The 20,803-nt window shown below is 41.9% G+C and overlaps 1 protein-coding gene across 2 annotated transcripts in view; it reads right to left on the reverse strand.

Moving 5' to 3' along the window:
* Nucleotides 1–20,803, reverse strand: part of LOC106748000 (alkaline phosphatase-like) — a 206,526-nt gene that overhangs the window by 9,555 nt on the left and 176,168 nt on the right. For both annotated transcript variants that reach the window (XM_014626127.1, XM_014626128.1), the window contains one exon: nucleotides 2,501–2,622. In XM_014626127.1, coding sequence (XP_014481613.1) covers nucleotides 2,501–2,622 — 122 coding nt within the window. The remainder of the gene's footprint in view (nucleotides 1–2,500; nucleotides 2,623–20,803) is intronic.

Below are 20,803 nucleotides of genomic sequence, written 5' to 3' on the forward strand. Positions count from 1 at the left end.
CGTCGGCGGTTCAGCATCTCGAGAAATTGAATAATCATGCGCGGACAGCCAGCCACCAGATGACACCTTTATGGCGCTGCTCGGAAACGAATTTTCTCAATGCGCTCCGCGGCGGTCGGGATCGCGCGGATTGTCACCTCGTAATCCTGCCGAGCTTGGATTTTTAATTTCACGAGGATACGCGATAACGAGCCCCACGGTGCACGGAGTGCATGAGAAGCTGGAGGGCAAAGAGGGGGAGCGACCGAGGGAAGAGGCGGAACGCCCTTTCGTCCCGTTTATGAACATTTTCGCTGAGTTAGCGGAAAAATGACTGGAGACTGTTATGTGTATATCTCTTTTGTAACTTTTTCGATATTAAGTATCTGGGAAAAGTCGAAGCTGCGACTGAGGTTACGTCGGAGAAACGCACGGGAAGATGAGGTTCTGCGACACGACACGCGAATCTTTTTAAAGCCGACGCGGACACACACACACACACACGACATTTCTTTTCTTAATTAGTTATACACACGGTGAACGAACCAAGCTACGGTAGCCAATCTACATTGTTAAATAAAAGCTACAGAGATCTCCTGCTGAAAAAGAAAAATATAATTACGTGCCTGAAAGAAGAGTTTTGGTACGTGCTATGTGTTTCGTATGTGTGTGTGTGTATGTGTGTGTGCGCGCTTGTATACGTGTGATTATACTATCTGTTACATTAATATTTGAAGTGGTGTGATATATCGCGATTACGTAAGATAACAAAACGGAAAAGTAATATACAGCGCGCGGGATTTGTGCGGGCGCGCGCGCGAGATCTGTTGAAATCCACGCCCGCCGTATCAGGAGCTAAATTACTGCACGCACGTGTTTAGCATGATAATGTAAAACCGGAATGCGAATAAAAGCGCGAAATGATCTAGCCCGCGCTCCGCGCGTCCCTGTAATTCAACAGCGTCAAGTAATATCCATCGTGTAAACATTCGGCGGATGCAAATACTCGCGTCGAGATATCCGCCCGATAGATTATAAATACAAAATGGAATGAAACTAGGCGAGAACTCGCGCGAGGAGTCGCGAATGCCGGTCAAAGCACGCGACGAAATATTTTTGTTTACGGATTACTATAAATTTAAATCGTCGTGTAAATATTCGCGCGATACACGAAAATCCGCACGGAGAATGCGTCAGCGCGATGTAACGCAATCGAACGAATAAATACAAACTCTCACAGAGATACGTCGGCAAAGGAGAATTAAATCGATAAGCGAGGAGAGCGGGCAGAATCGCCAGCAGATAGACGCAGGGAAACAAGTAAACCAAGAATGAAACATGACTGTCTTCATTAAACCTTCGTTCGAACATGATCAAAGATACGGTAATTTACCTGCATTGAAAAAAACGCTGTATTAAGCCGGTATCGAAAAGCGGATGTTATGCCTTGGTACTGGTTCAGTATTGGCCTGAATAGCATACAATATTTATAAGATATTTTAAATATATTGATATTACTTAAATATGTAGATATTAAATATTTGTTATAAATATTCAAATGTCCAGGGAGTTCAGATATGAGAAAAATTATAATGAATATTCTAAAAATTATGAAGAATATTTTTCATAAATAATTACAGTACCGATTTTCGATACTGATGTTTGTTATTGATTTTCAGTACTGCTACAACATTGGCCCGTTTCTATTGTTTACAGTATTAAACCAGTACTAGGTTTCTCCAATGGAAAAGAACTATTGCATAATTCTAATAAATACTCTCTTAAATTTAGAACCATTTTACATTTACATCCAATAGTTCATTTACAAATTAAGATATTATTGCGTTCAAACATTTCTGCGAGCTAAAATAATTTGATAGAAATATTACTTGATTTAAGAGGCTGGAAAACAGATAATTACGTTTACTTGATCCCAATATTTTTTTTCCGTGTAGTTACATATATTTTTCTTTGAGAGGACCCGTTTCACTCAAAATTCCGAGAAGAGGAATTAATGTCATCGTAAGGGGATTCACAATGACGCTGAGTCCCTTCGTGAAATTCATATGCACTCGCCATATCTCCTTTCCGCCAATTAAATATGCAAATTTCTGACATTAATCCGATCTTCCACGAAATAATTTAACGTGGAAAAATTATAACGCGATAACGGAAAGGAGATCTAAATGTGAGAGTTACATTCGCGGAACGGAGAACTACCGCGTTATCTATCATTACGTCTTCTCTGAGCAATTCCGCGAGAGTCTAATTTTCGCGTGGGGATTAAAAATTCACGGCGTCCGCGCGGTCGAACGCGGTATTGCGGGATGATCGAGGGAACGCTTGGCAGTAGGCAGCCGGAAGTGTTTGGTCGAATATTTCACGAGGCTGGAACAGCGGTGGTACGTGATGGATTTTCGAGCGCGGCCTCGATCTCGCCACTCGATCATTCCCCGATCCAATAAACACCGGCGAAACTACCTTCCGTGCGTGCGAAAATGAGAATGGGGGCCACCCTTACCTGAATGGAATCTTTCCCAGCCTCCCGCAGGATGTTCCGCGGCTGTGTGTAACCCGGGCCGTTGCTGTACAGCAACGTTGTATAGGGCTGTCCATCAACGTCCGACACCTTGCTGTCAGAGCCTGAGGGAAAAAGAATTAATCGGGCGATTTGTCAGTGAACGGCGCCCATCGATGGGAACGTTTTACGATCGATCGATCGACGCCGTCTACGCTCGCGACTTTAAATCTATCGATACGAACTTTCGTCGTGAGATCCGACCGCGTCTGATATGTTACGATCAAGACCGGAGCTTGATGTGAGTTTCCGTGAGAGATTGCGGGCGATTTAAATTCAGGTATATATTATTATGCCATATATTATGTGTAGTATTATTATTAGTATATTATTTTTCAATTACTTTATTTTATTTCATTCATTTTTCCTTTAGGGAGATGGAGAGGCAAAACTTTGGTAACAGTTGGTGCGGCTGTAAAAGTTAATACGCCTTTTCGTTGTGTAACTAGCATATACTTGTATAATTCGTGTATTAATCGTAAGTTTGTCAGCCATGTGTAAGGAGTGTTGCACGTCCAATAAAATATATTATTATTATTAAGTTCCTTCGATGACAAACAAGGTAAAACGTATTCGCAAAACGTCATTTCCCATTGTTCCCGAACGCAATGTGTCGCATTGTATCACGTCCGCGAATTGCGGGGAGGTATGCTGTTGATAATCGTGACACACTCTTCGACAATCGTTCGATCACGATCGCAAACGTTGTTAGAGAAATTCTTGGATGTCCTGAATTTTATCGGACGTATACTATTAAATTAAAGAAGTCGTATCCGCGTGTACCCGAGAAGTGTACCCGAGACTATTAACGACTTAGGTACCCGCGGGTACGACCTCTGTTAAGCTGGTACCGACACAAAAGAACAAAATGGGAGCTACATCTGAATTAAGTGTAAATTAGATGCTAACTTAGTGACGTATCTCCGAATTTAGTATTCAAGTAGTTTAGCGAGAATTCACTTTGAAAATGGGGGTAGTGGCTTACGCCAACCTTTAGGCATTACCACTACTTGAAAAGCCAACCGAACTAAAAGATATATACGTCACAATTTAGCGCCCTTAGGTGCTACAAAGAGCAACCGAGAAAATCTGAGATATTTATCTTAGTTTAAAAGACACGAGTCAATAAAGAAAACCTATATTCCATCCTCGTGAAAATAAAGCATTAGAATTAAAATAGCGCGCGTGGCACGTATATACAAACAACATATTATTTTTATATTATAATATATTACTTTGTGTAATGTATTATATTTTGTTATATTGTATTGTAGTTTATATTATATTACGTTATAATAAATTGTAATTTATATTATATTACGTTGTAATAAAATTTAAATAAATATCACATGATTGATTCTCTCAGTTTCACGTTCTCACCAAGTTTCTCTCTTTATTTCTCCCATTTCCCTTTTCATTATATTTCCCACATACCAAAGTGTGAAAATTCTGATTTTTTGGAGAATTTTTCGCAAATTTGTATTAGGAGAATATAATGGGCGAAGGAATATTTAAAAACTAATTTAAGGAGTACAAGTCAATGACAAGCTAGGCGGTCCCAAATTTTTTTTCGAGCAGATAACATAAATCAATAATAAATCAAACGATGAAAAATGTTCAATTTCCCAGTTCGGATAGACTTTCACAGAAAAAGATGGAAAGGAAGGAACTTAAATGAAAAGTAAAAGTATCGTATTTTAATAAAATAATTAACTTTTTTATAGATATAATATGTTACCACTCAACATAATATTATATGATACAATATGACGTAAATATATAATCTTTGTAAAATAATTAGAATACAATACAATATAAAATTTGTATAATATGTAATATAATATAATATAAATCAAGGGATATATTTTAATTAATTATCATTATGAGAGCGACTTGCGCTCTATTGATTCTGACAGCCAATTTACTCTCACGAATGTAGAGAACAGAGAATAGACCTCCTTATTGTTGACTCGCATTTTTTAAAACACAGATATCTCAATGTTGTTTGTTGTTCTCGCCAATCCTTAAAAAACACTATATTTTGATGTATACACCTTTAATTCGGTTGTCTTTCCGAGAAATAAAACCGCCAGGTTGACACAGGTTAGCTCTTCCACTTTCAAACGCAAATTCCCGCACAAATGCTCGAACATTAAAGCCGGGAGTGCAGCACTAAATAACAGCACATAATTAGCGCTTCATTCTGGTATACTTCGCATTTCAATTTTTCATGTAGGGAGTGCTGGCTTAATAAAGGGTTGCACGCGGAATGATCTCGCGCGTTAAAGAACGAGCGGATGTTTAACGGCGGATGAAAAAAGAGGAGGCGGAGAAGAAGGCGTAAGGACTAAAAGAAGGGGAGGAGTGGAGGAGGATGGAGAAGGCAAGACGACGAAACAGAGAGAGAGAGAGAGAGAGAGAGAGAAAGAACGCGTGAGACTCCGGGACATGCCCGCCGGTAGATATGTTTTATTCAAGGGGCTTTCTTCCACCGCGCAGCCGCCTTCAAAAATAGACCACCGTCATGCGCGCGCGCGCCGTTTCAGACTGTCCGTCGTTTAACAATGTATAATTTCACCGTTTATTTGCCGTGCAAAGGCGCGGCGCTCACTCTAATCGAGGCGGTCCCGCGCTGCCGCTTCTCTTTAAACTTCCACTCGCATTTTACGCCCGATAGACCGAAAACGCTTCTTGTTTCTTCGAGTAATTGCACGCTTGTTGCTGCTGTAGCGGCGTCATGCCGCTGACTGATGCGCATACCGCCTCGTACCCGTCGCTGTAACACCTTCGCATTGATCATCGTCTCGAAGTAACGGAGACTTCGAACAAAGGGGAAAAGGTCCTTAACGATCCGTCGACAGCCCTGCGCGCGGTCTCTCGAGGAGAATCACGTGAGAATCGATTGCGGGCCCGATCGATTTCACCACTCCGGGGGTCTTCCGGATCCCCGATTCCGTAGTTTCGCTTGGATCGAAACCGGAATCGAAACGGCTCTCTAATAACGTGCCGCCGGATCACGCGAGGGATAATGCAGAGAAGAATAGGGGAAGAAGGGGGAGGGGGGGGGGAGAATACCTCCTCGGTTACGGTGAACACAACGCATTCCGCCGGCGCTAAGCACTTCGCGGGGGGTAGCTTGTAACACTTTAATTGCCCATCTGTAACGTCGGGCCTGACGTGTAACGCCGACGTCAGGATAGCGAAATGCGCCGCTACTTCAGACTGCTTGACAGCAACCGAGAACGAAATGAACCTTTGCGTTCCTTTCAGGTCGAGTTGGAACTCACGAAGTACACGGGGCAAAAAGGAGGGAGGTAGACGGGCGGACGGAGAGGCGAAAGGGAGGGAGAAGGGATGTAGGATCACGAAGTCGGCAAAGTAATATCCTGCAATCTGCCTCTGGGGACTTGGTAAGGTAAACTCCAGCCGCGATAAGTGGGTGTACGTGTGAGCGTGACTTCGAAAAACCAACGATCCTGTCGAGGCAGATAAGTCCCCCGCGAAGTTTTCGAGTCAGCAAGCGTGAAACACGATGTAAAGCGGCGTACGCGTAAATAGAAACGAGAGCATTCCCTCGCATGCGGATCTTGGCCGCGTGTATCTCACCCCCTTCCCACCCCCCTGTCCCTCCGCCGAGTTAACTTTGATTTATGCAAGAGTATTTGATGAAGTAGTTCGCAAGCGCGGAAATTATCGTGACGGCTTCGTTACATTCGCGCCGTTACACGCCGTCTACGCCGGTCGCGATGTCAAAGCGCAAACGGGGAAGCTAGACGCGTTTCAGGATGCCGATTGCAGGAGAGAGTGAGAAAGACAAATACGAGTGTGAGGTAATAACGATAGTTCCCGGGAATGTCGAAACACTTATCGTCGTGAAGTCTCCCACGGGAAGCGTACGGAATATTCCATTTATGCTGTCCCGTTTCCCAGGTGTAATCACGGCAAAAAGTTCTGCGTTGAAAATGACACATCGAAAGTTTGTGTTACTTTAACGTGTTAAAATGTAATATTAAATTAACACATTCGCCTTGTCAACGTGTTCAAATCATTGCGTCACGCGAAATTCGAGTATTTTTACCCTCTCCCCCCTTCGTCACATTTTCTCACAAGGTGTTTGTCCTTATAAACATTCATGCGTCACGATTGTTGGTAATTCGATGAATCCGCAACGACGCTGCAAAACAGCCGTCGTGACGCGCAAATATTCAGAAATAACGCGCTTAATTGGAAATGTCCAATGTTACTACGCCCAAGGAATGGGACAGCATTAGTGGGATCTTCTGTACGAATAAGTTATCAATCGAGCAACGCGGAGTCGTCTCTCACCGACCAGCATCTCCCCCGGCTTAATCAAGAGCGCCGAAAGAAAGTTTAACGCTCATTACACTCGTGTTTTGCTCGCGTTCTGCGACTGCACACGGTATCGCGGTTTGCCTCGCTCGGTGGAATAAAGCTCTTAACTTCCCCCTACAGTCGCTCGTTTACATAGCAAGCACTTCGTACTTCAGTACTTTAGAAACGGTCGTGAATAATGCTCGACATGTGTTTCATCGCCTCTTTCGTCGCGTTAAACAAAACTACGTAATGCAAAATTAACGGCGGCTCGGATGGAACGAGCTCCCTCCCCTTCTCTCTCTCTCTCCCTCTTGTATGGGACACACGATGTACGGTGGAACGCATGCAAAGCAATTAAGGATCAGCCCGGGCGTTGGCGAAGAAACGTCGCGTGTGTGTCCACCACGGCTGCCTAACGATATTGAATCGCGGTTTTAGGCCATGCGGTTACGGTAATGCTTTGTGCAATATAGTTGAGCCGATTATGCGGCGATATTGTCCCATTAAATATTAATTAGTGCCCTAAAGTATCGTGCATTAGAGGCCATTCTGAAAGGCGAGCCCGATCAGAGACCCCGGTTTCATGCGAACTGTATCGGGCGCGCTTCGATAATAACAATTATAGCGCGGTATATCGCGCGCAGAAGAAGAGATATTTACACGAGATGATAATGCTCGCGAGCGACACACAATAGGCGAGAGAGAGAGAGAGAGAGAGAGTTTTGGAAACAAATACGCGGATATGGTACGCGAATGCGCGCTCTCAGAGAACGGCCCATAACGCAAATTACAAGTGAGCGCGAGTATTAGATATAAATGCAAAACGTTACGATGATACGTTGTATAATATGGAAAATTTTCATCCCAAGTTATTCTCCCTTCGAAAGTCGTTAGAAATGGTCTGCGATTTCGCCGGGCAGAGTTCCTACAATAAGAGTCTGCGAACAAACCATGCCATTATTTATAAGCGCAGCAATGTTATCAACAGTTTCCTAAAATATAGATTGGATCCATTGCGCTTTCCTTTAATATAACACCGACAGTTATCAAAATAACATGCACATCAGAAATGTTTAAAATGCATCATAGAGATATCTTAAAAATATCGCAACGTCTGTAGGATATTTTTATGGATTTTGGACATCTCTGCGATCTTTTTAGATCACATCGTAAAATCTCGGAATAAATATATAATATAACGTTAAAAGGATGCTATAGTCATTGACGAACGTCGATAAACGTCGATAAGGCCTCTAAATGATTGATCGAATAAAGATATTCTTTGAAATTTTCCTGATTAGAGCATCGACACATTCGGTACGCACCAGCTATAGGATTTCTACATCAGGCAAATATTTACGCTAATATTATATTTAATTGACGGAGATGTCGGCCCTGAGATTTTTCATCGTTTTCGTCATATATGGAATAACGCTCCAGTTCATTTTCACGCCGGCTTGTGTAAAAGCATATTTATAATTCTGCGCAAGCAAAGAGAAGTAAACAGCGCGCTGTTCGTGACGAACGGTGGTACCGAATAAGCGCGCGCTCGCGAAAAATAATCGGCAAGTGTGTGCCGAGTCGGTATAAATGCAAGATTGCACCGCTTAGGCAGAAGTACGGCGTCTCATAAATCACGAGTGAGTCAAACCAGCCTGGCGTTCAACTCGCAAATTGCGAGTCATTTCCGATTCAATCGTGTTTCAGCGGCAAGTAAGCGTTCCTTCGCGGCGAAAAGCGGGTGAACGCGAATACGCCTCGGGCGTTTCGGGTCCCGCGGAGCGGCCGGAATTTATAAAAATGTCCATAACTGGGTGCATAACGAATCCAAGGGGGGGAAATGACCCGATGAGGATCAGCTGGGGGCGAGTCTCCATCCGCCTTCCGGTCTCATGATCGCGAACCTAAGCAGCGATATCGGCCGAACCTCATATTCGCACATAAAAGAATCTTCATAGCCTCCAACATAAAAGTCAAAGATCCACCGTGTAATTTAACTTCTCCCCGGGCCCCGTATGCACCTTCGTGAGCGGCCACTATCGCATAACTTTCCAACTCCGTGATATGCTTCCGTGATCTTATATATTTCCGAGTTAATGGGTCGGGCCTCTCCGTGGCGTGCCGGTCGTGCCGCGATCCTCGTCGTCCTGGCACGATAGCTCCGACAGGACATACCCGGGCTGATTTACGAACGATTCTCGGATTCTAACTAAGGGCCGTCCTAAAATATTCCCGCGACGGCGGCTGTGATTGGGCCGAGCTCTCGATCGTGGCTCACACTTATTGATCGCGAGGATGTATTTATGCATCGGCCGAAGTCATCCCATAAGTAATCGCGCATACCGTGCGTTTGGCAGAATTTCAAGATTTCCAGGATTTTGTAAAAGTTAAATTGAAAAATTATTTGTGAAATGGCAGGGCATTATAAGTCTTTTAAATCTCGCGCACGAAAATTGTCTTCTTCGCACTTCAGCTTCGCGAGAATAATTTCGGCGGTATTAAAAATAATTGCCATCTCGAATGCTGCTGAAATCTGTCAGAATATTCGACAATTCGAATTCTTTTAGTTTTTATACTCCGACAAAGATATCGCATGTTCGTTGCATCGCACGTCAATCCACGTAGAAAATTTTCGAGGATTTGATTAAATTCTATTCCAATTTCCCAATAAACGATGAATTCTGTCTGATAACTGTAATTTGGAAATCTATAAAGATTCGAAGTATAATATTAAAAAAATATGATTTTAAATGGAAAACCTAAATAGACTCCATTTTCTCTCCAACAATTATCCAAAGTATTATTTTTTTAGATTTATATTTTATATTTATGTTGAATAAAATATCTGAAAAGTTTTGAATATTTACACACATTTTACAAATATAAATACTTAAAAAGTATGTATACTCATGCTATTTTAATTATTTCGCTCAATTTTTTTTTAATAAATTATAAATATTTCGAATAAAATAATATATATGTTATATTTTTAAATATAAAACTGTAACATTAAACATTTAATAATTTCTTTTGCAATTATTTACAATAATAATACATAATAACATTAATACAATAATAACATTAATTCCTGGATCTTGAGTATTGATGTTTTTCAAATATTCAAATTTTCTCAAATATTTTATTTAACATAAACACTTAAAATAGAAATTTGAAAACTTTGGGAAAATGTTGGACAGGAAAATGAGATATATCTGGTTTCCCATATAGAACATTTTATGTTCTATATGGATCTAATAAGGATCTATTCCGATTAACCAACTAAATAAAGTTTCGATTCTAAGTGGGAAACTCAGAGAGATTCCATTCACTTTGCCCGGAATGTTCCTAAAATTTTCTCATGAACAGGATAAAAATGGAATTCCTGATTAATGTTGCGATATGTTACACTTATTTGGGGTAATCTGTTCACACGCAGAATTTACACAATACTTGGGAATATTTGGGAAATTTTCATACGGGAAGAAACGAAACATAATTCAGTACAAGCGCGGGTGCAGTTTCTTTTTCCCCCGCCGCGTATCGATGCGCGGGCGTGACGTGCTGGACGACTAATTCGAGGTATTCCAAGAAGTTCACGATTCGCTTTAACTGAATTCCGTGCCATCCGGAGTAACGCGTGCCACATCGCGCAAAAACCGTTACGCTATTTCGTCACGTCCCCTCCCCGCTGGAATTTATGGTGATAAATTGTCGAGATAGGAGTAGACGCATCGCCGTGGATCGACCGGCCTCCTTCGGCTCGGCCCATTTCTCCGGTGTACTACAGTCAATGCCGATCGGCACAGGGAGCACCAAGGAGCGGTTCTTCCGCTCGAAGTGGCGAACAATCGTAGCTCTTAGCGGATTAATCGCAGCTTCCATCCTATCCTCTCTCTCACCCTCTCGTACGATTTCGCGAGTTCGCCAAGATGAATTTGCGCGCAGGCAGGCGAAAAAAAGAGAGAGAGAGAGAGAAAGTGGACTGTCCCGTACTATAGTGTAGACTGTTTCTATGTAAATTCGCGATCGCGAATGGAAATATTATACAAGTCACATGCGCGAGTTGCCGCGGGCGGAACTCGAAGCGCCAAGTATATTCGGATCATTTCGGGATCGATTTTTCGTCGGCGAAAGAGAACATCGGGAGAGACACTAATCCGTCAAAACGCGACAATACTTTTCGCCCGCGAGATATGGAAGATCGATTGTGATGCGCCATTAAAAGTATTATAAGTAACTGTCAAAAGAGTAGAAATATTAGCTCTTTCCCTCAATATGGATACCGCTGAAAGCTAGACTTGACTTGCAAGTCATGCATACGCACACACACACACACACACACACATACGTACACACACGCGTGCATACAAATATGCACGCTTCATGTAAACACTAGCAGCGTTATTTCTCCGTTCACGTCGGGGTTGTAGTCCTCCCGCAGCTCTTATCGTAATTATATACAGTGTACAAAGTTATAGTCAGCCGAATGTTATTCGGAGATCTTTAATAACCAACTGCGAGATTGCAAATACACATACACGTCACTTTTACGAGCTTACCGGCTTTTGCGCCGGTACGTTGATGCTTTCTGCTTTCGCGTTGCTACCTTTCAGTCTCAAACCGCACTTTCAATGGCCGCACTCGGCTTCAGTCGCAACTAAACTCGCCGGATCTCGATTCGGCGTTATGCACTCATTAAAAGCTCCGCGTCGCATTACCTTCGCGAAAGCATTAAGACGTCAACCGTCTCGCGGAAAGCCTGCTCCCCCCCCCCCCTTTTTCTTCACCCGAAGAAAACACTTGGTTGCCTGCAGTGTCGAGCACGTCCTGCAGGCGCGCGCGTGCTTCAAGGCTTTCTCCTCGAGGAGGTATTCGAGAGCAAGTACGCGAGAGGTTGGGTGCAGAAATACGCTATTATACATTCGTTTTATTCTTATTCCTAGTTTACGCGCTTTCATTTTACGCGAAATGCGGCGCCCGTAATATTAAACGAGTGGACAATAGGTGCTATTTTGCACGTGCGAGTCTAATATCGAATTTGAAAAATAGCATTATTTTCCCATTTATTTCGGAATATTTCGCCGTGGGAAAAAAATAGTAATATAAAATAGTATATAAAAGTATATAAATAGTATATAAATAGTAATATAAAATAAAATAGTAAATATCCAAGTAATTTTACGATAATTTACTAAACTTTAACGGCATTGCTTTGGTCGGCACGCATTAACTGCAACGCGTAGATTGCAATTGCGAGGAACGTCAAATAAACACGCGGCAGGCACATATTCGACGCACGAATTTAGAGAAGGACAAAGTGACGAATTTTCTGGAGCGTCGCGCAGAAATCATCGGCCATTATGTTCGCGATCGCAATTAATCACGCGGGGCTCATTGATTCCAAATTGCTCGAAAAAGCCGTAGATAGAAAAGGAAAAGTGGCGGTCTTTACACTCACCGTCATACTTTAAGATCGATTTTAAATAATTCTCACTCGATTTTTCTTACCGGTATACCGCCGAGTCCAAGTTTAATTAATCAACGTTCCCGATCATTAATCACTTTCCCAGATATTTCTATGAGAATCGCTCGGGGAGAAGAAATGCGGCGAATGTTGATCGCGATATATACGCGGCGAGCCTAAAACCGGGTTATACGATGATACATGCGCATACGGAAACGCTATTGTTGGGTCTCGGTTGACCATGCTCGTTTCATTCAAGCCGCTATTTGGAGAGATCTCAAGCTGATATCTTCTTGCGCGAAATGAGATGTGCTTCTGACAGCGATGTTTTCCGGTTTGAAAGATTCTCTTTAGATCCCGAAGCCCCGAATGAGGGCTCGGCTATACGACGTCAAGATAAATTATTCGTCTTTATCATCCGTATAACGCAATCTCGGTGGCACATCCGCACGCGAAAGCTCGGAATGTATATTCTCTTTTTATTATATACATATATACGTATATGCGATTTCCACGTCGGAATATGTAAGTTTGCAACCACTCAAACGATATTCAATGTTCAATTAATACGAGAAGACTAACTTCGACACACCTGCGTTCGACACTCTCGGGAACCACGTTATTTGCGCGGGCGAGGAGCGAACGGGGACCGAAGATTTCTTTTCCCGCTCGCTATCTCGCGCAAATGAGCTTGGCAATCTCGCACGGGTAGGAGTACGCTTCGGGCGAGTTTTGCAAGTCCCGAAGAAACTCACGTTTATTTCCTGCTTCGAAATACATCGGACACACCGGACCACTCTTCCACCGAGCAGCTTGTCTGTTCGATTACTGCGCCGAACTGCAATTTCGATTCAGCCTGGACAGTGTCTCCCAAACGGTGTCTCGTAAAACCAAAATAACAATTGCGCGATAAATGATAAACACGAAAAAGTAAGCGGGAAAATGCTTTCCCGTGTGATAAATCGTAGTCGAAAATACGTTAAAGAAGCTGTTCACTTATACACGTGCATCAATAGTAATATATAATTGAGATTTTTCACTTCGATTGTGATTGAGTTTTCTTTGAATTCCAGTCGCCTCCCCCCCCCCCCCCNTTACAGCTAAAGCTGCTTCTATCGGATTTAATTTTTTTAATTTTCCGTAAAAGCACACGATTAACTCGCCGCGTCATTTTCTCAGATCCCGAGGAGGTCTGTGAGTAAATTAAATTGGGCGACACTGGGAGTAGAACGACCACCCTCTCGACGGTCGTACTGCTTTTCGTTACATCTCGGATCCTGCACGGATGCGCAAGTTGGGTAAATCGGCGGAAGCCAAGCTGCTGCACGACCCGATACGATCAGATTCGATTGGTGTTGAATAATTATGAGCGCGCACACGTTACAGACGGTATCTCCCGATTGATTTAGGAGGCTTTTCTTAATTAAGACAGTCTTACCTTTCCTGTTGGGTATGAAAGATTCGAAAACACGTGCGAATAGCTTTAATACGTATCAAACGCAAACGTCAATGCGTATCCGTCAGAAATATCACGTGATTTTGAATATAATCCAGGATGGACGTGTATACAAGTGTGACATTTCTAAAAACTACAAATTTATAAATCGCTATAGGAGAGTTTCCGAACAAATATATAATACGTCTTATTATATATCTGTTCATACAAAATCTTTCAAGCAATCTGCCTTTTCCTCTTGAACAAAATTACACAGTAAAAAATAAAATGTTAATTTTAACATTTTTTACATCTGCCAGAAAATCCACTCGAAATTTTAAAACAAAACAAGTCATTCGTCATGTGTTACCTGTTTATAGGTTGAAAGTTTTAGTGAATTGATACATTTTCTTTCAACACATGACATTATTTTGATTTAAATGTAATTCGTAATAATAACACATGATAATATTTCATTTTTTAATGAAATTTATATTTCATTTAATATTTCAGATAATATTTCATTTTTAAATGATACGTAATAATGTTAAGTTACTAAATTGACATAAATAAAACACGAAAACGTCACGAAAATTGCTACATATCAGCTGCACGTTAATTTTACATCGAAGTAATAATCAAAAGTTGGTAACACACAGGAAAATTTTATCATTGAGACACAAGATTTTTTACTGTATAGCAGTCAGAATTTGCTTAAAAACGATTTAGCACTCAAGAGAGAGGTTTGATTATAAATGCGCGATAACCGCGACAATTTATAAACGTCGCATGCACGGTACCGTCAACACGAATGAAAGCGCTCGCGCGTTATTTTTTTAGATCCAGTAACGATTTTCCCCCGACCTCCATTTTTCGTCAGCTGCACGATAACTGGTTTTTGTCTCTAAACGTGTTTTTTGCGCTCACTGTCGAAAAATTGGCGATAAAAAAATTCGAAAATGCCGAATTTGCGACGGGACGGAGGCGTTGCTCCGATAGCGGTGAGTCACGAGCGTTTCAATTATTTGACGAAATCGCTGATATATTGCGGGCATCGCGTCGCGACGATGTAGCGAACGAGCGTGCGTAGAAAACTGGCTGGTTAAAGTTTCAACTTTTATGTGACACCGTTCGAGCGTAATGGTGCCCTCTCTGGCTGGCATCGTCGCGGGTTCGAGTCGCACGGCGAATACTCTTTATAGTTCGCCGCGGTCGAGCTGTAAAAAGCGGTTTTATACGAGCGGTTATGCGTACGCATTGATGTGTACTCAATAACGGTCGTGCATAACTCCATGGGAAATGCCTGTCCTTTTATTGCAACGGAAAACATTATCCTCGGATGGACGACGTGCGATTCAAATGCGCCGGTTTCGATCGCGCTTATTGCCAGGATATCCAACAATTGCATCGGGAAGCGATATATTTGTGGCCGGGGGTCAAGAAAATGGCGTAGAACCAGCGGCGCCTTCAGCATCGGAAGATTTTATCGAAATAAAAAAAGAAAAGAGATACGACGAGGAGGAAAATGGCGAATCTTCTTTTTGCGCTCTTGCTACCTCACGAAACAACTTAGAAACGACACTGTCCAAGTTTCCGCGAGAGAAAAAAACTGTTTTTTTGCAGATAGAATCTGGGTAAAAAATGCATCCGTCATTAGCAGCGAGCTTATCGAGCGCCAATTTGCAATAAGCAAGAAGAACAAGTTGCACATGAAAAAAAGTACTAGACATAAATAATTACTCCGATATTCCTTAGCAAATTTTTATTTGGATTAAGATTAGTAAATTTCATCAAATCAAATAAATACTTGAATCAAATAAATACTTGACTCGGATAACTTACTTGGGAAATATTTTACTTCGATCAAATAAATACTACTTGGCCCGAGTAAATATTTGCTAAGGAGTATTGGAGTGATTGTTTACCTGAACCTAGCACTTCTTCTTCTGGGCGTATTTAATTTTAATTCCCGTGAATAAAACTTTCTCGCTCTTCCTAGGACAAATGACTCGAGCGGACTCGAGCGATGCATTTTCGTGTGGGGTCCGCGAATATTCCGCGGAGATGCGCCTCAGAAGTAAGGCGATTCGCGCGAATTAACACATTTTACTCCTCGAGTCCTTGATTACGGATACGAAGCGACGGTAACGTCCTGAAGGAAAACACTCGAAGCGAGATATCTTCTTCTTTATTAACGCAATTACGGTCCCGTCGGAGAAAACAGAAAAAGTTGCTTTGCATACTGCGACCGGGTCGAGGCGTATACCGCCGTGGCCGTTGTATAGCCTCGGCCATCGCTTCGCACGTGGAAATCAGGGTGAACGAGATAAAATCTCGGAGTGTAGCACACCGTCTCCCTACCGCTCCGCACGTCGAGACTCTCCCGAACAAAAGCGAAAAAGCTTCTCGCGCCGTCGCGTCGAAAAGGCGCGCGTGAAAGCGCTACTCTCCGCAACGTGGGAAAATTCGGTCCGGGCACGCATCGCGGCGAATGAAACCTCGCTGAAGTTTTTCTTTAATTGAACGCGGCAATTTAATTGGCACAGAGCCCGCGGAGAAACTGTGTTATCGCGCATTAATTGGAAATTAAAGTTGAAAGGTGGCGCGCGTGAGAAAAATCTCGTCTCAATTATACTTCGGGTTTTCACGTCATAATCTTGAGAATTGGTTAACCAAATCCATCATATACTAAGTAACTCGATGTATTCACAATTTCAGTCAATATTAAAGTGAAAAATTCGCGATCAGAATATTAAGACTAAATTGCAGTCATATTTACACTTAGATATTTAAAGATAAATTGCGACAGGATAAAATGTTAAACAATAAACATAACACTCAAGTATATATATATTTGTGTGATAATATGTCCAAGATTAAAAAGAATGACAAAGTATGTGCAATTAAATGCTAAAATATACCTTGGAGATATTTCGAAAATAAAAATGCATTATAACAAATATTGTATTATATTATAATATGAGCCGGATATTATATATTGGCATATCATCATTACTGCGTAACGGCAGGCTATTAAATAAATGATTCCACAAGTAATCGGGAGAATTAATCGCTTGATAGAGATATTAAGGGGAGTCATAATACTTAAAAGGACCGTATAATACCGCTTCCTCCTCTCTATAAATAAAATATGGGAATTGTCGCAAATTTTTTATAGCCCTGCACCCAAGGGATAATTAAGCCAAGTTCTTACGCATCGGTCGACTTGTAAGTGGCCAATAAACGAAGCGAAAAAGTTGGCAAGTGCGTACCGACAATCCTCCAAGTGAATCCTCCTGACTACGTAATTCGAGAACGAGTTAACTATTCGGGGAAAGAGAGGGTTTCAATCTATTCCGGCGTGGCAACCCATATCGAGCAAATAACGGCAACAGGAAACGCAGTTGGACCGCTCGCCTAGGCCAATTGCATCCCCGGTGCGACGGCGTATCTCTTCTTTGTGAGATTTACGCCGAGATGACAGATACGACCGGGCGTACGACGCGACCGTGAGTCGCGCAACTTGGGACGCTCTAAGGTTGCGAGCCACTTATTAACGTTTCGCAACTCCCGCGTACGTAATTTTAAGTTGCACGGCTTGAATGTCACATCCCCGGAGCGCAAATGGCGCTCTCTCTCTCTCTCTCTCTTTCTCTCTCTGTATATATGTATGCATACTTCTTTCGCTGTTCCGGCGTGAAACGGCGTGAAACGTGGAACTTGAAAATAATTAGCGTCCTCCGTCCTGCGACATCCCGTGTATCTCAGAGGATCCAGAAGGAAGCGGAAAGCGCAGGGGAAGCTGCGACACTACGACGTTCCTCGCATTTGCAACCGTTAAAGGGGGTATAATTTTCCGACCAAACGCGAACGTATTTATGGAGCGAGCGATCATGAGTTAGGAATCTTAAATCAGATCGCATCGATATCGGACCAGTCAGCGTCGCGTGAACGCAATTAAACGCCCAACGGGCGCGAAGGCTGGCTCACAGCGACGCGCGCAACTTTTACGTAACACCGCGCGACAAATAAATTATATCGCGGGCCGGCGCATGCTTTAATTGCTTTATCCAATACGCTCGCGTGAGCAAGGCGACTCGATTTAATGAACGGCCGAAGCAATAAAAACTCCACCGTTACATTACGGCGGGGTGCGGTGTCTCCCTCCCTCTCTCTCTCTCTCTCTTGCGCGCGCGCATCTTTATTCGTTCGGTTTTTCTGCACTCTCCCTTCCCTCCCGTCCGTTTTTTTTCTTTTTGCCGAGACCTCCGTTCCGCCGTCCTAAATACCGACCGTTCCTTCGGCGACTATTTCTTCGGCGGACACGAAAGGACCGGCCGTAATATATTTCCCGCGCTCCTGAAAGTGTCGGTTCCCCGACCCCGGGGGGCCTTGTACACGCGAATATGCCGGGAATTTCGGCGAAACCGACGTTCCCCCTCCCCTCACAGACGAGGTATTCGTTATCGGTGAAATTAGGCGATCTCGACGCAGTGTTCCACAACCCGAATCGTCGTCGCTCGCGCGAGCTTCCCCGGCCGAGTGTCTCGAGCGTTTTCTTTTCTCCGCCGCGCGTTCCCGCGGTCGATATTTTCCCCGATGTTGCGAGCTATCTTAATCTCTCGACGGAGGGAAACCGCATCATTTCCAGAGCGGCCGGCAATTTATAGCGTCGCTCAGAGGAAGGTCAATTACGTCGAATCCCCGTTGACGACTTGATTTACTCCGGGGATCCGCTCGGGCTTCCCCTATGAGCCTAATCCGTCCATGGGAATCTCGACAGATGGGAGAAGAGACCGGAAATCAATCATGAGTCTGATTCACTTCGCAGACCGATCGCTTTGGATAAACGGGAACGCGGCGCCTTGTTGTCGTCATAATATCGTGCGAGCTCGCGTGTCCGTCTGAATCCGATTCATGAACGTTGACGAATAAAAGGGATTATCCTTCTCCTCGTCGTCGTCGATGAGACTCGAGTTGTTCGAAGTCACGACTGTCCCTGAACTATTTTCTCGTCATTATTCTCATTTTAAGGCAAATGGTCTGTCAAATCATTTTCTTAGGAATCCTTTTAAATTCCTCTTAAATTTCCTTCTTTAATTCCTTTTAAAGCTAGCAAACGATTGACCATTCGAAAGCTGAGATATCCGCAACTAAAGATGGCACCTTTTACACGTGTTTTTTGAAGTAAATGTTTTATTTTTAGCTTCTAGCTTTAATTTATTCCAAACCATATTTAGGATTTTAATGAAAAACTAGTGTGATATTAGGGACTAATATATAAAAGGTATTGTACAGAAATTTCAGATTATTTTGTTTTGAAAATATAGCTATAGGAGATTTACAATTTATCGTAATACCAGTGATATGTTCATAAACACATATTTAAACGCTTATATATCTTCAACTTATGTTTTCTTTAAGTAGAAACATATATTTTTCTTTCCATATTATAACAGTAAAAGACGAATTTAAAAACGATATAGTATTGTATACAATTTTTTGATTATTCGATTTCAAGATATTTCAATTAATACTTAAAACATAATCCCACAAATCTGTCGTCGATGTTTGTCTTAATTTTCTGCTCAAAATTAACATTTATTATTTAGATAATTAAATAAAGTCATAGAGAAGTATTTTTTTCAGTAAATAATAAATTTATGAAGGGGGCTTAATACCGCCACTAAAAATACGGCATCACGGACACCGCCAACTTTAAGTCTTCTTAAATCCGGCCTCACCTGAGCTATGCGCGAGCGAGCGAGCGAGCGAGCTGTTCGCGTTGTGGCGCGTTTATAATTGTCAGTGCAAATAGGAACGACTGCATATTCATTTCGGTTTGCCGTTGAACGTTCGTTGAACCGTTCGCAGCGAACGATAGACGCGCGGAACGGCCGAGAATAAAAACGCGATCCCTATGTATCAGATCTTCCTTCGAGACCGTATTTCACGCGCGACGTCAACCGCGTGATTTAACGCTCTTGCTTACGTCCATTACTTTTATTATGCACGAGAGTACCGAGCGCGCGACCCCGTTTCGGGATTTCGACGCGACAAACGACACGTTTCACCAAGCTTCCGTTATCGTGACCGCCGTTGTAACCGCGGCGGGTGCACGGATTTACATTACAGCGAAGTTGAACCTTTCACCGTCGAGCCTTTATTTAGATAGATAGACCGATAACTCGGCATCTTTCACGTGCTGCGATTCGTTTTTATGCGACCGTTGGTGCTCCGGGTGTTCTTTAAGACAGTTTACCCGTTAAATTATTTTTCCAGGAATCCTTCTAAATTTTAGCTGCATATATTGATGAAGATATTATCTGCACGGCTGTAGAAAATTGAAAATGATTGATCGTTCGAGAGCTGAGATATTCACAACCGAGAATGATATTTTCTTTTACATATCTTTCTTGGGGTTTTAATGTCCTATTTTAATTTCTATTTTTAATTTCTCCTAAACCACATTTAGAATTTCAATGAAAAACTATTGTGATATTACGAGCTAATATATGTAGAGGCATTATACTAAAATTTCAGAATTATTAAGAATTTTGCTTGAAAAACATAGCTACAGGAAATTTATAATTGGAAATATTTGCGATATATGAGCATATCTACAATGAGAAAAAAGTTTATCGATAAAAAGAAAATTTTTTCAAATTTAGTAAACCGTTCGTTTGCATGCAACTGATTTTTTGGACGCATTTTTTTTTTTAATAAAGAATTTATTCACTTGTTTAATGAAAATAAATTTGTTTTTAATTACTCACTAAATGTGAAAAAATATTGTTTACAATACATCAACAAAATATTTTTTACAATACACCAACAAAATATTTTTTACAATACAATCAACATTTATTAAAATAAAAAAAAAATTTATTACTGTACAATAAATGTTTCATTTTTTAAAATTAGTTTCTATATTTATTCGTCTTTTTTATTGCGTTGCTTTTAAAAGTTGTCAATAATTTTTCCTGAAATTTTCTCAATTAAGTGTTATTTA

Source organism: Dinoponera quadriceps, unplaced genomic scaffold (genome assembly GCF_001313825.1).
Source record: "Dinoponera quadriceps isolate SergipeBrazil2010 unplaced genomic scaffold, ASM131382v1 scaffold2167, whole genome shotgun sequence".
NCBI lineage: Eukaryota > Metazoa > Arthropoda > Insecta > Hymenoptera > Formicidae > Dinoponera > Dinoponera quadriceps.